This window comes from Hemibagrus wyckioides, linkage group LG25 (assembly GCF_019097595.1).
Source record: "Hemibagrus wyckioides isolate EC202008001 linkage group LG25, SWU_Hwy_1.0, whole genome shotgun sequence".
Classification (NCBI taxonomy): domain Eukaryota; kingdom Metazoa; phylum Chordata; class Actinopteri; order Siluriformes; family Bagridae; genus Hemibagrus; species Hemibagrus wyckioides.
This window is the reverse complement of record NC_080734.1, coordinates 17,390,920-17,413,040: the sequence shown is the minus strand read 5'-3', so window position 1 is coordinate 17,413,040 and position 22,121 is coordinate 17,390,920. Positions and strand designations below refer to the sequence as shown.

Genomic DNA, 22,121 nt, shown 5'->3' with positions numbered 1-22,121 from the left:
ATGCTTTGTCTCATAAATTTTACCTGCATGATTTTTGATACTGACATTTGTTTGATTTATTTCCCCAAAAAAAGGAATAAAGCAAAAAATCCAAATTACAGTAAGATGAAAACACTCCCTTTCTCAAGAACACCAGTTCATATTAAACAAGAAACCATTTAATAAGTTTAAAAAAATCTGTCTCCTTGCTGTAGATTAGTCCCCAAAAAAAGAGAAAAATAAAAGGACAGAAAAAAATATCTGAAATTAAATGGGAGTTGCTCAGATGGCAGCTGGGTGAAGGAGACCTTCAGCGAGTTATTCACGTCGTCTAACCTCACGTGAATGAGTACGTCAGTCTGAGAAAGAGTTTAAAATAGATCCACGTAAACAACTCTTGAAATGACAAACAGTCTACTACAGAAGTAAACCAGATGTGAGTCGCTTCAGCATGATTAACGCTGAAAATCTCTCAAAATGACTGGAGAAAAATTACCAGTATGTTTCTGTCTTACAGATGAGGCTTTTTTCCCCTCTGTGTGCTGGTTAAAATGGTATTGAAATACTATAATATTAAAATTCTAGTTCTCAGATCAGTTGCTCCTGGAGACATTTTAAAACAACAATGTACTGAATGAACACTGGAGCCGGAGTAACATACACCTCTGTTGTCTAGTAGTGGTGAACCAAGACAATGTGACGTTTCACCAATCATTGCCGCTCTCATAATACATCCAAATGTAGTGTTAAAATAATCTAGAAACCCATATCTAAACAAGGCTTCTAGAACCTGGTGCCTTTCTACTTACACAGTCTAGAGAAAGTATAAAAGATTGCATGTAATCAAAGTATCGTTAGCTTTCATCACATAGCTAGACACTGAAGCAATATTCAACTGTGAATCTGTGCATTTCTTAAGAACAGGGCGTTTTAGTGAAAAAGGTCGAGTCAGTGTTCTATGGTCAGTGTTATTTTGTGTGTCAAATGCTTCCCTAGACCACATGGCTGTTCAGACTCGCACCAGAGATCACTGTTTTACTTCCTGTTTCTAGTGTCAAAGATCACAGAGACTGAGGTCTGGCGAACTGTCTGAAGCTCCTCCCACATTGCTACGGTTGCTCCCAAGTCCGCTCACGATGTCACTGAGATCGCTTCCTGACGGGCTCGAGCGGGCATCCCGTCCTTGACTCCTTAGTTTCGGAGCTAAATGCAGATTGAAACAAAAATGATGATTAAGTGATTATTGAAGACAATCGTTACTGCTTAGGAATAAAACACGATAAAGCAGACTGTTACAGGAAAATAAGCAACGACAGCATGGTGTGATATGAAAGCTGCAAAATCTTTCTATAAAAACACACCCCAAAGTGTTTGATTTCTCTTATACCACAGCAGATTTCTAAAGCTAATTATTTTTATTTACTTTATTCCTTCAGCTACATTTAATGTAGTGCAATGTCCATCAGAATGGTTTGTTCATGTTATCGCTTGTTACAGCAGCTACATATGTACAGTTCTCTTAACAGCCTCTTTCTTTAAAAAAAAAAAAACAAACAAAACAAAGCAGATTGTTAGAAAGGAACCCGAAAGCCCTCTGTCCTGCAGACATTTCCCTAATTATTGCTTACCTCTGCCCGTTACAAAGTACCGACACCTGAGACTCCTTCCAAAATTGCTATAAGAGCGTCTCCTCACAGAAAACGTCACTGTGTCATCTATTATACATAAATTTTTTTCCATTTCTATTTATGTGAAATGTCTGCCATACAAATCCCTGCTTAGGCTGCTGAAAAAAATGAGGCTAATACATTACAAAAATATACACCTGGGATTTGCCTGTGGTCAGACCCGTGCAGTTATAGAAAACTCAAGCATGCAGCGTTTTCATTACCAGCTTTTTATCACTTTTATGTATGAATTTTAAACTTTGGTAGAAAATTACAGGAGACTAATGAGAAAACAAATCTCTCAGGGGACACACAAAGGTGTGGGCTATCCACTGCAAAGAGCTATAGCAACGGTAAGTGTGTGTGTGTGTGTATCCCAGTTTTGAATAATCAGTATGGGAGTCTTATTCCCATCACAAATAGAACAGCTAAGGAGATGAGTAAACAGGAAATTGTCTTCCACTGTCTCCCTGCATGAAACCCCCTCAGGCTGGGGTTACAAAACAGAACCACATAACACTAGCCTAGTGTGTGTGGTGTGATGTGATGTGGTGTGTGTTCACTGATTGTGGACCATAATAAATCTGAAGAAAAGAAATATTATATTAAATTTTTAAAGAAATAAACTTACTGCACTTACGTTAGAATTATATTAGAAAAACTTCAGCTTGTGTATGATGGTGTGTATATAGTACATGGCACTTTTGTCAGATTAACTCCCAAGCCCAAGATGTGAAGGGAGGCGTGAAAAACTCTTGCTTTAGAAACGTTGGCTACATCTTCAGAAATCCATCAAATCCAGGGCAACACTTGCGTTGCGAAGATTGAAGCAAAGAGAATTAAGTAAGCAAATAATGTCAGATTAATACTGCATAAAATAACCATTTATTAATAAGTCTGTACTGTCTACAAAATTAATAATCTTCCTCTTCTCTCACTTGTCTGTTTCTTTAAACCACTGGGAATCACTTGTCTATAGCTACCTAGCTATACAATGTTGGCTCCTATAGGATGAGGTCAGAGTGTGTATGTGTGTGTGTGTTTCCTCATAGAGGAGAAACAAAGCACCATCATTTGAGATCCTTGCATCAGCTCACACATGCAAGACTTAAGATTAAGAGTGTATAATCAGTTAGAGGTGTGTGTATACCTGTGTGTGTGTGTGTGTGTGTGTGTGTGTGTAGTGGTGTCGAACCTGAGTCCCCCAGCCAGGATGTGTCCAGGTCATCTGAGCTTACATCTCCGAGACTAGGGGTGGGGCTCAATTCATCATCAGAGTCTGACAGCAACCGTCTCCGAGGACTCATCTCCACAGCAACCGCTGCTTCCAAAGCACCTTGGGAAAAAAAAGAAAACAGATGGTAAAAATAAAGACCGCAAAAGGACAGGGAGGAGACACAAAAGTATCCAGGTGTGTGTTTATTACTTGATTTCCGTGGCATTTCTGCAGGTGTGTCGAGTCTGTCTCTCAGAATTAGGCTTCTCACTTCATCCTTCAATCCAGATACTGTACATCTAACACACATACATATACACACACACACAAGCAGAGGGATGAAGCACTCACAATTTCCGATGTTATTAATTCTGCAAGTCTGTTAAAAGCACAGATTGTCTTAAACTGATTTTGTGACCTGACAATGAGAACAGATTGCAATAAAGCACCTTTGGGATGTGATAAAATAAGAGTCTGCAGCAACTCTGTGATGCAATCATGTCAGCATGGACCAGAATGTTTCCAACACATTAGGGAATCTATTCCACGAAAGATTGCGGCTATTCTGGGACAAAGTTTGTCCTACCAAGGATTAGTCTCTCTCATAAAGTGGCTGGTGAATGGATAATGAAAGCATTAAATCCATGTCAGTTCTTAATCTAAGCCTGTGCTGTCTATTCAAAGCCACTTTTTTTAGCGATTGTACTGTTGGCTTAAACAATGTTATTGACCCAGTCTATTTATATGCCAGAATGTTCAAATGTAGTAAAAATGTCAGGTCTGCAATAAGTAATACGGTAAAAGATCAAGCCACAAAGGACCTCTTCACTGGTACATACCTGAGATCTCTCATGTCTTGCTGCGTGTGCTGGTACTGTGAGATGATCCTGGAAAGCTCGGAGCCATAGGTGCGGTAAGAATCGGTGACGGTTTCCAGTGTCTGTACAGAGAACCAACCGTGATACAGCTTTTATTACCACAAGGACAACCAAGGTTACTCATCAGAGTAAAGACCAGTGCTTTTAAACCAAAAGTGACTGATCAGTTATGAAGGAATAGACTCCACTGTGAAACAGATGAATTATATTCATAATGAAATATCTGGTGATGAGTTAAGTGATTCTGGTGGTAGTGTTAGTTGATGCTAAAGGTCCAGAACGCAATGCACTTATACGGCACGCTTACACTGTATTGTGACAGAGACTTGGCTAGTTAGCATGACCGATGGCTGTGGTATTAGCATGACAGGACAAACTTTAGAGCAGTGTGTACATAAAGCGCTGCTGCATCATCCTCTTTGGGTAGAAGGGGGGGGGGCAAACTCAAGCAACATTAAAGAGCATGTATGACATCACATTCACGAGTTTAAGAATATACTGATGGAATTCACCGTACTTGACAGTGCACTGAATGATGTCTATTTGCCATACGCTAAGTGAATAAAACACATTTATTTTGGTTTGCATCTAAAACAGAATCAGTGATTAGTGAAAGTGTGTTTAATTAGTACAAAATTGCTGTGGGAGAGTCAGTACCTTGCAGCTGCGCTCGCACTGCCTCCTTGTTTCTCGTGCTTCAGACTGCTGCTGGTACATGTCCTCCTCATGCCTCACTTAAGTCACACACACACACACACACACACCCACACACACGGGGTAGTACTATATCTGTTACAGTACACACTTTCATTTCAACTTGAAATACAATTTGTGAACAAGTACAACCCTCCTGCAAGAAGAAAAAATAAAATATTCAAATCCACTTTTACACAAAGTGGGGTTTTTTTTGTGCATAAATACACTTAGAAGCTCTGATCCACTCACTCAGCTTGCTTTTGAGCAGGTCCACCTCTCTCCTGAGCTGATCCACTTCCTCCCTGTGCAGTTTAGAACTGAAACTGAACCCACACACACACACACAGGCCATTACATACAAACCCTGTCCATAACCTAATATTATATTCCATTATAGTCCGAAAAAATCCCCCACCGCCTTCAGCAATTCTCACACTCTCACCCAGTGCGACTGACCTTTCTTCCCGGTTGCCTAGAGATGTGGCCCTGTCCATGTGGCCTCTCAGGGTGCTTAACTCGCGTCCCACTTCCCTTTTCCACTGCTGCAGCTTCATCTCTACTGCCGGGACCTTGTCTTCCTCGATATCCTGCTTCCTTTCTCTCTCCTCCAGTCTCTCCCGGAGCCTCCTCACCTCCTCTGGAAGTGACACAAACACTGCTCAGGGGGTGTGCGTTTTATCACTCTGAGGTTATGTTATTTTGTATTCATGTTATCGACATAACTGACCCACAACAGACACACTTTTTACTATAAAGAAATCTGACTTCTAGTCTCAAAGCAAAAAAAAAAACAACAACACAGTCATGTGATTAAGGAGAAAGGGTTAAAAGCAGAGAGTGAATATTCACCTTGCAGCGTCTGTATTTGTCTCTGTTGAGCATCTCTCTCTCTCTCCACTGACCTCAGGTTCTGCGTTAGGGACTCAATTGTCTAAATATTAACAACAACAACATGTTAACTGAGAGATTTTAAAGTAGGCATTATTAGGATAATCAGTGCTCAAATTATGCACTGTAGTTATCATGCTCTCTATTCACTCTCACACAAAGACTAGGGGTTGCAGAGACTACTCAAACCTACCACATGCCAGTGGTCATGTTGTTTAAAGTTAAGCACATAGTTATGTCACCTGAAACTGAGTTATCATCGTCCCGGTCTGTAATGAGCCAGAGTCTTTACCAGGGAACTTGGGGAACTTGTGTATATCAGATACTGATTCACTACCTAGGGAGCCTGAGAGCTGATTAAGATGCACCCTAAAAGTAATTTGTTAGACTGAAAACATTTGAAACTAATTCTACAGTCAAAGGTAAAAGACTACATCATAATTATCTCTGTGTTGCTCTTTTGTCATTGAGAAAGTGCTCAGGCAGTTTAAGAGTTAGACCAGTGGCATGTGTCAGCTCAAAGAGGTCATTTTCCAGACTCATTTTCAGATGCTACTGGTGCCAGAGTTGACCATGAAACTGTAAGAAGTTTCCACACTGTGTTGTGCACTTTCGGTTTGAGAATCAACGATCTCAGCTGAGCTGCCACATCGTCCACGTGTGCGATTTACGAATCAGACATAAATTGGGTAATACTGTAACATGAGAGGCAGATTTATTGTTTTACACATTTACTGCAACTTTATTTACAACCTGGTGGTGGAAAAACCAGTGAGGCATTTTGCTTTAACTATAAAGTAGCTGAATACTGAATATTCAGCTGAGAAGCTGAAAAGAGTGGTCATACAACCCCCATACACACACACACACACACAGATGGTAAGTGTGTTGTGTGATTTTGACCTGGCGCTGGTTATGAAGCTGGGCCTGTACAGCTGCCAGGTCACTCCACTGAACAGCACCACTAAGATGTACAGGAGGCTCCAAAGCCGCAGCATGACTCAGATTTCTCACTGGATACACATCTGCGAGAGGAAAAGAGAACATTAAGGTTGACTCACAAATCAACCATAAACATTAAAATCTATTAAAACTCAATTACCTTCTCTTTCTCTCGAAAGCCTTCCGGGAACGGCAAGGCGTTCCTTACAAGGCAAGAGATCATGTTTTATTCGTGTGAAATGAAATGTTCCGGTCATCATAACCTCGGAAAATCATGCCGAGCCGTGGTGCAGGGTGACTCCTAGTGGCCAAAGCTTCACAATATACACTCACTGAGCACTTTATTAGGAACACCTCATGCCAGTATCTAATCAGATGATCATGTGACAGCAGTGCAATGTATAAACTTGTACAGATATGGTCCAACAGCTTCAGGAAAGTGCTTGGTAAGTGTAAATTATGAACTGTTCTATAGAAAGGAATTTTGTTGCAGCAAAACCCAGTAAATGAATACAAAGCGTACATGACTGCATCTGTCACCCGCAGTATATTATCAGCCTGCAATAAAAAATAAATGAATATTCTTACACGTATTTTTGCAACACTGCCATCGGCTGCAGAGATAATATGACTCAAATGATTATCCAAGTTCATTCTGGTAGCCTGTAACACACATAATAAGCAACATTACAAGTGTACATGCCATCACATATTCTCTGAACAATAAATACAGTGTCTAATGCCTAACTACATTAAGCAGATGTTAATCTGCCGTCTGATGGAAATATACATCATAAGACGGTGAGAATAATAATGATAGTGCTTCAGAGGAAATGGTTTTATTTTATAACTGTAAAGCATTTTCCTTCAGTTAAGATTATATTTATATTTTTCAGAATTCATTTGATGCCTAAACTAACCAAGAGAGATTACTAAACAATTTAATGTCAGTAATGTTATAGTTCATTAAATAAAAATCTACCACACATGTGGACAATACCCACAGATCAAAGTGTAGTTTTAAACACATTTCCATACAGTAGATATAAGAAAACATTCTACACACCTCACCTCTACCACACATTCTAAAATGGCAGAGAGAAAGAAAGAAAGAAAGAAACAGACAGAAAGAACGAAAGACAGACAGACAGACAGAGAGAAAGAACGAAAGACAGACAGACAGACAGAGAGAAAGAACGAAAGACAGACAGACAGACAGACAGACAGACAGACAGACAGACAGACAGACAGACAGACAGACAGAAAGAAAGAAAGAAAGAAAGAAAGAAAGAAAGAAAGAAAGAAAGAAAGAAAGAAAGAAAGAAAGAAAGAAAGAAAGAAAGAAAGAAAGAAAGAAAGAAAGAAAGAAAGATCAGAGGATCAGTAATGTCAGTACTTTTTCCACCTTCAGTGTGATATAGCAGTCAACAAAATTTACATGAAAAATCAAGTAGATATATTTTGGGGAAAAACCTAAAATAACCTAGTTAATCAAGTGTAAACACAATTTAATAATGGGGCACAAAACTGAAGTGATTCTGATTGACTAAAGATCAGCTACTGTCCGGTAGGACAGTAGCTGTCAGTAGGACTGTCCGGACATCATCTTGGTTTCTGCTGAAGCTAAAGAGCTTAAGAATCATGTACAGGATCTCATTGTGGAAAGGTGAGGGAGAGGGTACAAAAGAATCTCCGAAACATCTGATGTACCATGGAACACTGTGAAGGCTGTCACACAAACAGAGAGGATGGAGCATCACAAAGGATAAGAAGACATCTCTCTGAAATAGATGAAATGACAAGATGAAAACTTCTCAGAAAGGTTTCCAAGAGACCCACAGTAGCATTAAAGGAGCAGCAGGAATATCTGGCAAGCAAAATGTAAAAACATGCGACACATCTGGACTATAGCGAAGGGTGGCTCAGAAAAAAAACATCCAAACTGAACTAAATCACCTCAAAACAAAAACAAGAGAGCAAATCACACAAAAACAAGAGAACAAATCATACAAAAACAAGAGAGCAAATCATACAAAAACAAGAGAGCAAATCATACAAAAACAAGAGAGCAAAATCATACAAAAACAAGAGAACAAATCATACAAAAACAAGAGAACAAATCATACAAAAACAAGAGAACAAATCATACAAAAACAAGAGAACAAATCATACAAAAACAAGAGAACAAATCATACAAAAACAAGAGAACAAATCATACAAAAACAAGAGAGCAAATCATACAAAATCAAGAGAGCAAATCATACAAAATCAAGAGAGCAAATCATACAAAAACAAGAGAGCAAATCATACAAAAACAAGAGAGCAAATCATACAAAAACAAGAGAGCAAATCATACAAAATCAAGAGAGCAAATCATACAAAAACAAGAGAGCAAATCATACAAAAACAAGAGAGCAAATCATACAAAAACAAGAGAACAAATCATACAAAATCAAGAGAGCAAATCATACAAAAACAAGAGAGCAAATCATACAAAAACAAGAGAGCAAATCATACAAAAACAAGAGAACAAATCATACAAAAACAAGAGAACAAATCATACAAAAACAAGAGAACAAATCATACAAAAACAAGAGAGCAAATCATACAAAAACAAGAGAACAAATCATACAAAAACAAGAGAGCAAATCATACAAAAACAAGAGAACAAATCATACAAAAACAAGAGAACAAATCATACAAAAACAAGAGAACAAATCATACAAAAACAAGAGAGCAAATCGTACAAAATCAAGAGAGCAAATCATACAAAAACAAGAGAGCAAAATCATACAAAAACAAGAGAGCAAATCATACAAAAACAAGAGAACAAATCATACAAAAACAAGAGAACAAATCATACAAAAACAAGAGAGCAAATCATACAAAAACAAGAGAGCAAATCATACAAAGAACAACAAACCCACGGTGAAGCATGCTGGTGGGAGCATCAAGCTACACTATATTGCCAAAAGTTTTGGGACACCCCTCTAAATCATTCAATTCAGGTATTGTTTTTCAGGGGTTGGGCTCGGCCCCTTAGTTCCAGTGAAAGGAACTCTTAATGCTTCAGCACACCAAATCATTTTGGACAATTTCATACTCCGAGCTTTGTGGGAACAGTTTGGGGATGACCCCTTCCTGTTCCAACATGACTGCACACCAGTGCACAAAGCAAGGTCCATAAAGACATGGATGAGCGAGTTTGGTGTGGAGGAACTTCACAGAGTCCTGACCTCAACCCGACAGAACACCTCTGGGATGAATTAGAGCGGAGACTGTGAGCCAGACCTTTTCATCCAACATCAGTGCCTGACCTGAAATGTGCTTCTAGAGGAATGGTCAAAAATTCCCATAAACACACTCCTAAAACTTGTGGAAAGCCTTTGAGGAACAGTTGAAGCTGTTATAGCTGTAAAGGGTGGGACAACTCCATATTACATTCATGTGCATGTAAAGGCCAGTTTTAACCTGACTCATAGTCTCTGCTCTAATTCATCCCAAAGGTGTTCTATGGGGTTGAGGTCAGGACTCTGTGCAGGCCAGTCAAGTTCCTCCACACCAAATTTGCTCATCCATGTCTTTATGGACATTGCTTTGTGCACTGGTGTGCAGTCATGTTGGAATAGGAAGGGGTCATCCCCAAACTGACTAATGAAATTGTCCAAAATGTCTTGTTATGCTGAAGCATTAAGAGTTCCTTTCACTGGAACTAAGGGGCCGAGCCCAACGCCTGAACTCAATGATATGGAGGGGTGTCCCAAAACTTTTGGCAATATAGTGTATGATGATGCCTAATCGAGATGCACTAGGTTAGCTCTTACCCAAAAACACTGAGTGCTGTATTACAAGCAAAATGTGCTTTAACAAAGTATTAGTTAGGGGTATGTTCACAGCTGCGCAATTTGTTTGTTTTTCACATGATTTTTTGTTGGATGCTGATCTCACATCTTGGTTTCATCTTTTACGTCACAAAACCCTGAATTTGGATTTGTAAACTTTTTTTTATATCCCCTGTAGTCATGTCAACACAAATAATCATTATCTGATACTTAGACTAGTGAGTATTTACACTACCTGTAGTATTTTCTAATAGTTACAGACAAAACATCACAATCTACATGCAGTATTGTTTTGCTGAGACACTATTCAACAAATTTTGCCTATAATATGATCGTTTGCTTAAGTGATATATCGTTAGAAACAATTATTTTTTTAATCGTAGATGCTTTTTAAAACATTATTTATCGGCAACTTGAACGCAGCATGTCCAGTGTTACACTGGCTAGTTAACCGTTAGATAGCTAAACTAGATGACAATCTAAAGCATACAGAAATAAGAGCTAACAGCTTTCACTCCAAACATTTATGAAAATAAAAAGCAAGCTGAATTATATCAGATTACAAACGAGTTGACTGTATAATGAGAGCAAATCTTAAAACAACACCGTAAACAGTCATTTAGCAGCTACTTACCTTACAGCGCTGGCTGCTACTTTTTAAATCCTGGAGCCTCCGCCGATGACGTCATCGCGCCAGAGCGCGTGGGAAAAAAAAGATGCGCCAAAAGCGCCGCCATGTTGGTGAGGACTGTACAGACTGTACCCAGTGAGGTTTCTGTTTGTTTGTTTATTTATTTAGTTAGTTAGTTATTTAAAAAGCACCGACACAATATTTAGCACTTGACCGGCGTATCTCTACAGATGTTTATGTATTTAGAGAGCTAATGGAATAGAATTTTGGGAAATGAAGTAAAAAGAAACATAAATCGAGACACTCTTTTGTGTCTGGTTGTTTTCTTATGCTATTAAGAAAGGATAGAGCTCGATGAATTGCTCTTTTATAAATAGAAATAATGTCACTCATCAAGTTCCTAACAATGAACAACAACGTATCTCAAACATTTAGCTTAAGAACTCAATTACCCATAATTCCTAGAGAGCGCCTACAAATATGGCGACCTCCGGCGATACGGAACTGAAGGTTGATATTCAGCCTTTTCGGGAGTCTTTAAATTCTTTAGGCTTTGAAGCTTTTCCTTTAAAGGTACATTTCTAATATTTAGTAGTTTTATGTTAAAGTCAAATCCGAGTGGTTTTAAAGATTGTTGTTCATTTCTCTTTATTTGGTGCCGAGTGGCACAACTGCCTGTACATATGGAGGAGTTTAAAGTATTATATGAATGTCATGAATTATACTTTTTTTTTATTATTATTTATTATTATGTATAAGTATACACATCTTGTATATATATGAGCATAAAGAGAATGTTTTATCAAATCACATTAAAAAAAACACCACCTATTTTTCATTATGTGTCATATAATAATGTTTCTCTTCCATGTTTCAACACAGATAGGATGGTACAATGAAGTTGTGTCTCAGGCCCATCAACTTCAATATTCAGCGAATACTCTGGCACTGGTGGTCCTCAGCACGCCGTCCATGTTTGAGAAAGTGTTTCTGCCTTTCCTGCAGACGGGCTACTGCAGAGGTGTCAGAGATCCGATTGATCAATGCGTATCCCAGACCATCAAATCCTGTGTCTCAGAGGTATATCAGCTCTCTCGTTTAATACCTGTGTTTGAGATTGTAGTCACGTCCCTAAATCATTTTCTTCTGATCTCAGTGTCTTCATGACCAGAGTGTAGATATCATGTTTGACTATGAGATGCTGCCCAGCAGAAAGCCCAAGTTTCTGGCTCAGACTGCCGCTCATGTAGCAGGAGCAGCACGCTACTACCGGTCTTCAGACGTACAGGATCCACCATGGGGAAACAAGGTACAGAACTGCATTCTATCCTACATTATATACTATTATGGATGTTTATGGACATCAGTCCCAAGAGGCTGTTCCAGGATAACAATGCTCCTGTGCAGCAAGCACAGAGCTCCATGAAGACATGGTGTGTTAATGTTGTAGTGGAAGAACTGGGGTGTCCTGCACTGAGCCCTGACTCTGACTCAACCCCACTGAACACCTCTGGAATGAACTCCAACACCGAATGAACCCCAGACCTCCTAACTCGTACAACATCACTGTCTGATCTCACTAATGCATGTGTTGTCACTGGATGATCATTACTCCGGTGTCCACATAATTTTGGTCAAACAGTATATGACACTATGAGTAAATAGTATTTGGTTTACATGTTTATGACAACTGTTGATTTTTATCGTTTATAATTTCACCCAGAAGTCATGGATATAACAGCAGTTAAAACACCACTGGACAGAATTTTGATAAAGGTTTGGGAAGTTGTTTTTTTTTTAAATGTATTCCTCTTTGCACCACAAGTTTTTTTAATGTCATAAGATATTCAGAATTGTTTGTGTGATATTGAGAAAAGGATATTTGATCAAGCTACAAAAAAATCATGTTAATCATCCAACACTTTAAAGCTGCAATAATGTTCATTTTAACCGCTTTAAGTGCAGGTGGTATTGGATTGTTTATGTAAATTACATTTTGTTCAGGGGTTGAGTTCGGCCCCTTAGTTCCAGTAACACTGCTAAACCTTGTGGAAAGCCTTCCCAGAAGAGTTGAAGCTGTTATAGCTGCAAAGGGCAGGCCAACTCTATATTTCAATCATGTGCATGTAAAGGCAGACATCCCAAAACTTTTTGGCAATACAGTGTATGCAAATGTTTACATATTTGCCAGATCTTAAAACCCTGGATACATAAATACTGTAAATTAGTGTGCAAGATAGTACTAGAAACAAATTAATTATCAGAATATTTAGTGCTTGTCTTTTTTGGTCTGTGTATACCCCAGCTTTATCCTAATTGGTTCATTCCCCTTTTCCTGTCTCCCTCCAGAAGATGTTTGGCGTGTGTATCCATCCACGGCTAGGGGGCTGGTTCGCCATCCGGGCTTTGCTGGTGCTAAAGGGTGTAGAAGTGGGTGAAGTGCTACAGCAGGTAGCTCCCCCTGATTGTGTTAGTTCACAGGAAGACAGAATAGAGCTTTTACAGAGGTTTAACCTGTGCTGGCGTGACTGGACCTACCGAGACATCATACCTACAGAGGAGCGCTACTCCGCTCAGCAACAAGAGTATTTCATTACCCCTCCAGATCAGCGTGGGGAGCTGCTGAAGCGTTGGGGCTTTCTAACTGATGCAGAGACTGAGACACAGATCTCAACCAGCAAGCATGGATGATGACCCAGGCAGCATTCTCAATACTGTTTAGTCTCACCACCAAAAATGCACACAATGATCTGATATTCATGATTGATGCCCGATTACACTACCTAATGCTGTATTTAAAAGAAATTTACTGTTTATTTGATAAGTGTCAGTAAGCTGCTGGCACTGAGTATGGGTATATAAACCTCAGGTGACTCAAGGCACAAATTTTGATGTATAATAATGACTTTATTTTACTAACAAAATCATTAAAAAGATACATTCAGTATTAGTGGGTCTCCTTTGTTTAGAGAGTTTTAAAGATGCGCCTGTGCCAATCGAAACAGGAGTTACACCCCAGCATGTGTGTAGCCGAGTGCACAGTGCACAAGAACAGACCCAGCAGCCCCACAGCCCCGAACGCTCCATGCTTCCTTTTCTCTGGGTCTGTTCAAAATACAAGAAGCAGATATTTTTTTAAATAATGTATGTAAAAACAGTATTAACCAACATCAAATGATCATATCTGTCATACTGTCTCACCATTTATAATCCTGCACTATAATCAACATAAACCATTACCTGGTTTTAAACACCGTTCAGTGTGAACAGTCCAAGAGTGAAAGTATTTTTGTTTAGCTGCAATTCCTTTCCAGTACCTTAGTTGTGTTTAAACAGAATTATAACACACTGCTGTTAAATGCCTAATTCTGATTAGTCAGTATGTGTTTTTAACAGTGCAGCACAAACAGTAGGTCCACCTTTAATGAAGGCTGCTTAAAATGCTGTAGCATAAGTCATAAAAAGAACCAACTTGCTTTGTGGGATTTCCACAATGTGAAACCTATATAAGACAACAATAATAATAATAATAATAATAATAATAATAAAATTCTTTAATTAATAGGAATTGGATTGTTGGCAGAATTGCTGTGGTATAAAAGGAATCCATGATAATCAGCTTCAGAGGGGAAACAGGGCATCATCACCTAATTAATAATTTTTGTTCCAGGATTTAAATATCAGGTACATATCTGCATAAATCCAGCTCCTAAACTATGTCCCTATCTGGGGCTGAAGCAGTAAGATCTAGGATACTATTATTGTGAAAATTCACACAAAAAATAACTTCTTGTATATTTTAGTCCAAAAGTTATGCAACTGATCCATTTGACTATACCTTACAATGATGAGAAAAAATAAATATAAATGAGCTACTGACTTCCAGTGGAGTATCCATGCGCATACACCGCTCTACCGGCAATCCAGATCACTCCCAAAACACTGGCCAGGCGCTAACACAAACACACACACACGTATATAAATATAAAATAGCTATTAGCTATAACCATGTATGGTAGGTTTTGCAGGTGACTCTACTCACTGGATGGTATAGGCCTCCAACAGTCAAGAAGAACAGGAAGGATGGCAGGACTTCAACACTGCAAAGGTAACAAAGAGGAAAAACAACACTCTGAAGCGAACACTTCTGTGGGTTATAAACAACACTCTATTGCTTCCCTTTCATCAAAGCACACTGATTACAGCAGAAGGGATTGTATTAAGGCTGCTCTATTCATATTAAACTGTGTACGAATTCTGGTGAACATACGAATTCTGGTGAACTCTTTGGATGCAGTTGAAGACATGGCCATTCTCTGGGTCATCGCTGTACATGGTGGGATACTGGAGACAGAAATCAGAGTGATTTTCGGTTTGTTTGTAATATCAATCACATCATCAATCAATCAACCACATCATTTTAATTATCATCCAATAATCCCTATAAAATGCTATCATATAAGGAAAACATATTGAGCAAGATATTAACGTCAAGTGAACATGACAGCGGTAGAGATGTAACTTAAAAATTAGCCTGGTTTCCGTTTAGTTACACTGGGATATGTGTTATTATATGTATTATAGCATGTATATATACACACACACACAAAAGTTTTGGGACATCTGCCTTTACATGCACATGAATGTAATATAGAGCTGTCCCGCCCTTTACAGCTCACAGTCTCTGCTCTAATTCATCTCAGTGGTGTATCGGGTTGAGGTGCAGGCTAATCAAGAGGAACTTGATTATATATACACACATACACACATTTTTTTGACTTCCATGTTCGTCTTCGTGGTTGCTCTCTTATATTTACAAAACACGCTAACAATCGCAAAGCACTTTGGGTAACAGAGCTTGAACTTGAACTGAACTTGAACACTCTGCGAGTCCCCTTATCCATTGAGAAATCGGACACTGCCCAGTACAAACGCCCAGTACACCATAATGTGCTATTTTTAAAAGAAGTGCCATTGTGTAGTGTGTAAGAGTTTAGGATATCCAGCGCAATAATAAAAATCCCCTTAGGCTATTGTAGAAAGAACAGGTGGGAAATCACAGTGTAGAGATTTATCCACTCACCTTTACATTGTATTTTTTGCGAGCTTTCATCACAGCATAAGCCAGATAGTGCAACTGGAGAATGGAGGCAGTTCCGGTCAGCAGCACATAGCCATATTCCTTCGATAAAACCGCCATGCCGGTCACCTCGAGCTCAACACAATCACCTGGATGACCTGTATCGACATAGTCACAAAGACAGCGTGAAACTTCCACGAAACAAACATGGACCTGCGTGAAAAGAAGTCAAAGGTCTTCAAAAGCACTTCTGCAAAAGTCTCTTGAATAATCTATAAATATAATAAACAAAGCATTGAAGACCTACTTTATGCTAACTCGACTAGCTCTGAACCAGTTGTGCAACCCAAAACAAGACAAGGCTGCATTTGGTTTCTCATTTAAATTCGCCGTTCCACCTTAAATCATTGCAGCTACCACACACACACACAACCTGTAGAGGGCACTCTTTAGCCTGTTTTTAACTGATTGTCTAGGAAGCAGAGATGAAGGTGACACCTTTGCAAAACTAATTCCTTGTAATCCTTTGGCCTTCTTATGTATGAAGACATAAACATCACTAAATGCGAAAGCCAGATAAATATTGAATAATATAAGGATATTTAATGGTTTATTTTTTGATAAAACCGATTAGGATAAACAATGGGTCAAGTTCGGTGTTGCCAGATTGGGCTTCTTTTGGCCCCGTCTAAAATGCATACAATTGGTTGATACAATTTGGGCTGGTTTTTGATGCACCTTGCGGGTTTTTACTTTTGGTGATATTTTATTAATTTTCTATTCAAACGAACTTCACAATAAAGTGTAATATGTGATGTTAGCGTTTTAATAATATGGTTCAGTTTAGCCAATACGTTTCAGGAGAGTCCTGTTCTGAGTCCTGGTTAGCGGGTTGTTGTACTCGTTAAGCCAATATCACAAAGTTATTAACTGTTATAACTGTTTCTTATTGTATTAGTTATCATAGTATGCATTTTTAGCTGGTATTTTAAGCTGTAGTTTGGCTGGAAATTTTCAGTGCAATCTGGCAACTCTGGTCAGGTTGGTGGCAAATTGTGTTTTTGTTTTAGATTGTAGTGAGATATTATTGGCCCATAAATGTTTTAAACCTAAAACACAAAGCTATAAACACTGATGAAATAAACAAATTTTATCTCTCTCTCTCTCTCTTTTTAACAGACTGGTATACACGCCCCACTGATTAAATAAGACTAATGAGTGTCGTATCTTGGATCATTTAAGGTGGAAAAGTGATTCAGAGAAGGAACCAACTTCGGTTTAGAAAAACAAGGACATGGGTGTGACTCACAGAACTCAACACGGATTGGTCCAAACCGGCTAGTGCTAAAACATACCTAAAACTTTACAAATGTTTTGATTTAGGAGTGAATTCACACGTTATTATGAGAACATACCTGACTATTTTACAGTTTTTAAGCTGATCAAAAGGGTTAGTGATCTGAGTGCAGTTTAACCTTTGTTCTCTGGACTGAACTTTGAGTAATGGACTAAGCAAACAATGACACAGCCACTCCTCTGTGTATACTTTACTTTGATATAAAGTGCATACAGGTGTATAACTGCCATTATAAACTGTAATTAACTGTTGTTTTTCATTACACAAACGTGTACTTATACAGGTTATGGAGGGTAATAATATTACCCTGAACATATTAGTCAAAAAAATCTGGGAATATGCATTTACATTAAGAACCTATGTGATTTGTGAATTTTACACATCAACACTATGGTGTCCATGGCTTTTTCTTGCTTACTTGTGGAAATGAATGTGGCTTTTCCCTAGTATTTGATTTAATTTAACAGACACCTAGGTAATTGTGAGCTACATTACATTTTATGACTATAAGTTAATACTTTACAGCATTGTGGTAAATGATTTATTAAGATTACTTCACCTCATGGGGGCTTTTTTGACTGTCCTTAAAAAGGATGCTGAAATTCAATGTTCTCCGCATGACAGAACTAATACAATAATATAAAAAATAACAACAACTATTATTACTACCACTAATAATAATAATTATTATTATAATAATAAGAATATATAAGAACGATATGTTCTTCAAAGCACTTGGTAGGGGTTTAGGGACCTGGGTTCGATTCCCCGACGGGGAGGCATACAAGGTTTTAATTTTCATCTAAGCTACCTGTACTATAATTTTCCGTATCTACTACAGTGATCTATTCATTAATAGCCTAATAATCCACCTTCAACCTTTAACAACTTAAACACTTCATGAAAACCTATGTCCTTAATAGCAATCTATAGCAATATTGTTATTCCCTTACCATTTTATTTCCATTTAAGTTTAAGAAAAAAAAAACTGTTCGTAAGTGTAAGACAGCATCATTGCCTTTCACATGGAAGACTGGGGTTCAGTTGGCCGACCGGAAGAGTTAATGCTTTTACACAATCAGTCAAAATGGACAGATGAAGACTGGAAGACTGGTTGTTGTTGCTGCTGCTGTCTACTATACTAACGATAAATTGCCATAAATAAACTGAAGATAATGTACATGCCTCTGATTCATATTCACATTTATAGTATGATGTTCTGATGTGCAAATGTGATTAGTAAAGCTGTTTGTTAGTTTAACTGAGGACTCTTGACTTAATTTGGTTTAAGGCTGTGTAAATATGTCTTACACATTCGACATGTAGCCTTTAAGCACATTAGGCCAACTCCTCGTTAGTATAGTGGACAGTATCTCCGCCTGTCACGCGGAAGACCGGGGTTCGATTCCCCGACGGGGAGACGCAAAATATTTCTATTCTATTTTTTATCTAATCTACTTTCATCTAAGATCTCTGTATTGTAATTTATAATTGCGAGAGATTTCTACATTAATAAACTTACAGCTGATCATCGCACCCATATTTGCATATATTTGGTTAGAAGCATACAAATGTATAGGATTTACTTGTAATTTGTAAAATACATTTTCCCTTCACTTGAACTCCAGTGAAGAGCTCCAAACCTGTTACAGCATAATAGTGCTCCTGTACACAAAATAAGGTTATTATACTGAGTACACATACACATTAACAATTTCATCATTATTCAATTTCAGCTGTTACTGTTTATGCAGTAGATTCTAGCTCATTGTGTCCCAATTTTGAACATACAACTTTCCAACCCATATGCAAATCAAAATACACAACCGGGGTTCGATTCCCCGACGGGGAGACTCCAATGTTTAGCTTCATGAAACATAATAGCTAAACTCCGCCTGTCATGCGGCAGACCGGGGTTCGATTCCCCGACAGGGAGACTACAATGTTATTGCTTTTCCGTATCTACTACAGTAATTTATTCATTAATGGCCTGATACTCCACCTTCAACCTTTAAACAACTTCAACACTTCATGAAAACCTATGTCCTTAATAGCAATCTATAGCAATATTGTTATTCCCTTACCATTTTATTTCCATTTAAGTTTAAGGAAAAAAAACAGTTCGTAAGTGTAAGTAAGTAAGTGTATAATAGCTAAACTAGTAACTCAGTTACTAGTTAAATTATCAACACACATTTATCCTGGAATCGCACTGCCTTCAATAGTTTTGTATTGGTAACATGTCTGTGAACTACTTGTTTGTATCAAGAGAAGAAGTATCTTTATCCAATGACAGTGATGTTGCTGAAAGATTCTCAACTAATGAGTGAGTCATGCCTTTATATATATATATATATATATATATATATATATATATATATATATATATATATATACAGATGTGCTTGTAATCATCTTGATCAGACTATTGCCAAAATATCATAACCTGCATAACATACAGTCATCATGTGCAATATTTTTGCTCTGTAAATTCTTAACTGTGTTTATCTATTGAACTAAACGTTAATTTTGTAATCTGAGAAATGAAGCACCTCTCTGTCTCAGCTGTGGCATAGGTTTGCCTTTTGTTATCTGATAAATCTGATAAAAAGGTATTTAAATTCGCCTCACGCTGAAGTTGTCCTGTTTGAAAGACTCAAATTTGGCATATGGTGCTCTTCACAGTACATCCTGTACACCAGCCATAATCAGAGCTTGTTTGCTGCACTTTTAGCCCAGAAATAGACCCATTTGTCAAAACATTAGCTCATTTTGTCCAATTTTGAGTCTTCTACAATTGTGACATACAACTCATTGGTAGAATATCTGTCCTATGTCATGTTTTCTTAGGGCAGACTATGTGTGTGTGTGTGTGTGTGTGTGTGTGTGTGTGAGCGCCAGCCCCTATTGAATGTCTCACCAATTCCAAGGTAACATGGCTTTTAAAGAATGTACTGTAGGTATCAATGCATCAAATTCTCTCTCATCCTGCAGTGTCACTTTGGTGTTTGGTATCACACGTTCCACATTTCATCTCTTTGAGCTGGAGCAGGTAGTCTGCGTCATTCCCTGTCCTCAAGGATCAGTGTCGGTACTGTTTGCACTTCACCTTCACCCTCTTAACCCAGCTGCCCTGCCAGCACCTCTACTGTTGATTCACCTTACCCATGTGCAGCAGGATTACATAGCAGGAGATAGATAACCCTGACATGCCCAAAGTAACTGACCCGTGTCAACTGATATTAAGCTCTTTTTCCAGCCCATGTGTCTTCAGTATCATCTGAACTTGAGTAATCTATAGCAATGAGTATGGACCAGCCCATGCATACCCTCCATTTAAGCCAGTACATAAATCAATTCCAGTGATGGCCTGGTGGATTTACAGGTGGGGTATTTACACTTTATAAAAAACAGCTTCAATTCAACAGTATTCAAAATTCATCAGAATATAAACTATATTCTTCCAGTCTTCATCTGTCCATTTTGACTGATTGTGTAAAAGCATTAACTCCTCCGGTTGAGGAATCGAACCCCAGTTACACTTATGAACTGTTTTTTTTTTTGTTTTTGTTTTTTTGAAATTTCCTTAAACTTAAATGGAAATAAAATGGTTAGGGAATAAAAATATTGCCATGGGGTTCCACAAAAGTGTTGAAGTTGTTTAACTTATCTTGAAGCTGGAGTATCAGGCCATTAATGAATAAACCACTGTAGTAGATACGGAAAAGCAGGTTTTAAATCTCCCCGACTGGGAATCAAACCCTGGTCTTTGGCGTGACAGGCGGAGATACTGACTTACACTTATGAACTGTTTTTTTTGGTTGTTTCTTTGCCTGTTTGTTTTTTCCTTAAACTTAAATGGAAATAAAGTGGTTAGGGAATATTGCTATAGGCTGCTATATATGACATAGATTTCCATGAAGTGTTGAAGTTGTTTAAAGCTTGAAGCTGGAGTATTAGGCAATTAATGAATAAATTACTGTAGTAGATACAGAAAAGCGAAAAACTTTCAGTCTCCCCGTCGGGGAATCGAACCCCGGTCTTCCGCGTGACAGGCGGAGATACTGTCCACTATACTAACGAGGAGTTGTCGTAAACGCCTACCAAGTGCTTTGAAGAACATGTCATTATATGTTGTTATTATTATTGTTATAATTATTATTAGTAGTAATAATAGTTGTTGTTGTTATTTTTTTATATTATTATATTAGTTCTCCGCCTGTCACGCGGAAGACCACTAGAACTAGAACACTAGAACCACTAGAGACCACTTAGAACTAGAGAACTAGAACCACTAGAACACTAATCACATGGTATGTCCTTCAAAGTACTTGGTAAGAGTTTAGGGCAACTCCTCGTTAGTATACTGGACAGTATCTCCGCCTGTCACGCGGAAGACCCCGACGGGGAGGCATGTAAACTTTTAATTCTATTTTCATCGAAGCTACCTGTACTAATGATTGCATTAAGAAGAAAAAAAAACAGTTAGTAAGCGAGTAATTTAGAGTCTGTAGAAACGACAACAAACTGTAAATATGTCCTTACCTTAGTAATCCAATTATACTTGCAGACAACTATTTGAACATCATTTACTCAATTTTAATCCAATAAAGATAACATGACTATTGTTGATGCAAAACCACTTTCTGTCTGTATATGTGTCAAAGCATTTGTGATCGAATGGGTTTCCATATTCTGCACTTTACCTTCACTTTGAGTGCACATATAATCTAGATGGCCAAAAATATATGGACACATTAATAGACATCCCATGCCAAAACCATGGGCATTAAAATTGCGTTGTTTGATTGCTATAACGTCCCCTATTATTTTGGGAAGTTCTTTCTACTAGATTTGGAAACAAGGCTGTGGTGATATTTTTTTCCTTAAAGAGCACAAATGGTTTGCCACTGATATTGGGTGAGAAGGCCTGGTATGCTGTTGT

The 22,121-nt window shown here is 38.2% G+C and overlaps 3 protein-coding genes and 2 non-coding genes across 8 annotated transcripts; 2 read left to right on the top strand and 3 right to left on the bottom strand.

Annotated features, from left to right (window-relative positions):
* Positions 1-6: 6 nt before the first annotated feature.
* Positions 7-10,901, bottom strand: LOC131345730 (ERC protein 2). Of its 3 annotated transcripts, none has more exons than XM_058378770.1 (13): positions 10,743-10,901; positions 7,977-8,047; positions 6,855-6,929; positions 6,427-6,567; positions 6,228-6,349; positions 5,286-5,367; positions 4,893-5,073; positions 4,686-4,759; positions 4,398-4,474; positions 3,702-3,802; positions 3,073-3,161; positions 2,842-2,982; positions 7-1,182 (listed from the first exon to the last, which is right to left on the bottom strand). In XM_058378770.1, the coding sequence occupies exons 4-13, from the start codon at positions 6,524-6,526 to the stop codon at positions 1,034-1,036; spliced, it is 1,116 nt and encodes a 371-aa protein (XP_058234753.1). In that variant the 5' UTR covers positions 6,527-6,567; positions 6,855-6,929; positions 7,977-8,047; positions 10,743-10,901; the 3' UTR covers positions 7-1,033. The 3 variants fall into 3 exon arrangements, with proteins under 3 accessions (XP_058234753.1, XP_058234751.1, XP_058234752.1); XM_058378768.1 differs by having other exon boundaries at positions 6,427-6,469; XM_058378769.1 differs by having other exon boundaries at positions 8-1,182; positions 6,427-6,580.
* Positions 10,902-10,978: 77 nt separating this feature from the next.
* mmachc (metabolism of cobalamin associated C) lies at positions 10,979-13,471 on the top strand. 2 transcript variants are annotated; one of them, XM_058378773.1, is made up of 4 exons: positions 10,979-11,312; positions 11,622-11,819; positions 11,896-12,048; positions 13,092-13,471. In XM_058378773.1, the coding sequence occupies exons 1-4, from the start codon at positions 11,220-11,222 to the stop codon at positions 13,428-13,430; spliced, it is 783 nt and encodes a 260-aa protein (XP_058234756.1). In that variant the 5' UTR covers positions 10,979-11,219; the 3' UTR covers positions 13,431-13,471. The 2 variants fall into 2 exon arrangements, with proteins under 2 accessions (XP_058234756.1, XP_058234755.1); XM_058378772.1 differs by having other exon boundaries at positions 13,089-13,471.
* Positions 13,472-13,625: 154 nt separating this feature from the next.
* On the bottom strand, positions 13,626-16,281 carry mgst3a (microsomal glutathione S-transferase 3a). The gene is made up of 6 exons (XM_058378774.1): positions 16,127-16,281; positions 15,823-15,977; positions 15,010-15,083; positions 14,782-14,839; positions 14,620-14,692; positions 13,626-13,844 (listed from the first exon to the last, which is right to left on the bottom strand). Exons 2-6 carry the CDS (start codon positions 15,937-15,939, stop codon positions 13,705-13,707), a joined length of 462 nt encoding a protein of 153 aa, XP_058234757.1. The 5' UTR covers positions 15,940-15,977; positions 16,127-16,281; the 3' UTR covers positions 13,626-13,704.
* Positions 16,282-18,524: 2,243 nt separating this feature from the next.
* trnad-guc (transfer RNA aspartic acid (anticodon GUC)) lies at positions 18,525-18,596 on the top strand. The gene has a single exon. It is a non-coding gene; the product is annotated as a tRNA-Asp (tRNA).
* A 2,594-nt stretch (positions 18,597-21,190) lies between these two features.
* Positions 21,191-21,262, bottom strand: trnad-guc (transfer RNA aspartic acid (anticodon GUC)). The gene has a single exon. It is a non-coding gene; the product is annotated as a tRNA-Asp (tRNA).
* Between the last annotated feature and the right edge of the window lie 859 nt (positions 21,263-22,121).

What these genes read in the sequence shown, in the direction of transcription:
- mmachc (XM_058378772.1), top strand. Translation starts at nt 11,220, where the DNA reads ATGGCGACCTCCGGCGATACGGAACTGAAGGTTGATATTCAGCCTTTT. An exon ending in TTGAAGCTTTTCCTTTAAAG is followed by an intron (nt 11,313 to 11,621) that starts GTACATTTCTAA and finishes GTTTCAACACAG; the next exon opens with ATAGGATGGTACAATGAAGT. An exon ending in ATCCACCATGGGGAAACAAG is followed by an intron (nt 12,049 to 13,088) that starts GTACAGAACTGC and finishes GTCTCCCTCCAG; the next exon opens with AAGATGTTTGGCGTGTGTAT.
- mgst3a (XM_058378774.1), bottom strand. Translation starts at nt 15,939, where the DNA reads ATGGCGGTTTTATCGAAGGAATATGGCTATGTGCTGCTGACCGGAACT. An exon ending in CAAAGAGTTCACCAGAATTC is followed by an intron (nt 14,840 to 15,009) that starts GTATGTTCACCA and finishes TTACCTTTGCAG; the next exon opens with TGTTGAAGTCCTGCCATCCT. An exon ending in GCATGGATACTCCACTGGAA is followed by an intron (nt 13,845 to 14,619) that starts GTCAGTAGCTCA and finishes TATTTTGAACAG; the next exon opens with ACCCAGAGAAAAGGAAGCAT.
- LOC131345730 (XM_058378768.1), bottom strand. An exon ending in GCTTTCGAGAGAAAGAGAAG is followed by an intron (nt 6,350 to 6,426) that starts GTAATTGAGTTT and finishes TTCCTCTCGCAG; the next exon opens with ATGTGTATCCAGTGAGAAAT. An exon ending in AGAAATGCCACGGAAATCAA is followed by an intron (nt 2,983 to 3,072) that starts GTAATAAACACA and finishes TTTTTTCCCAAG; the next exon opens with GTGCTTTGGAAGCAGCGGTT.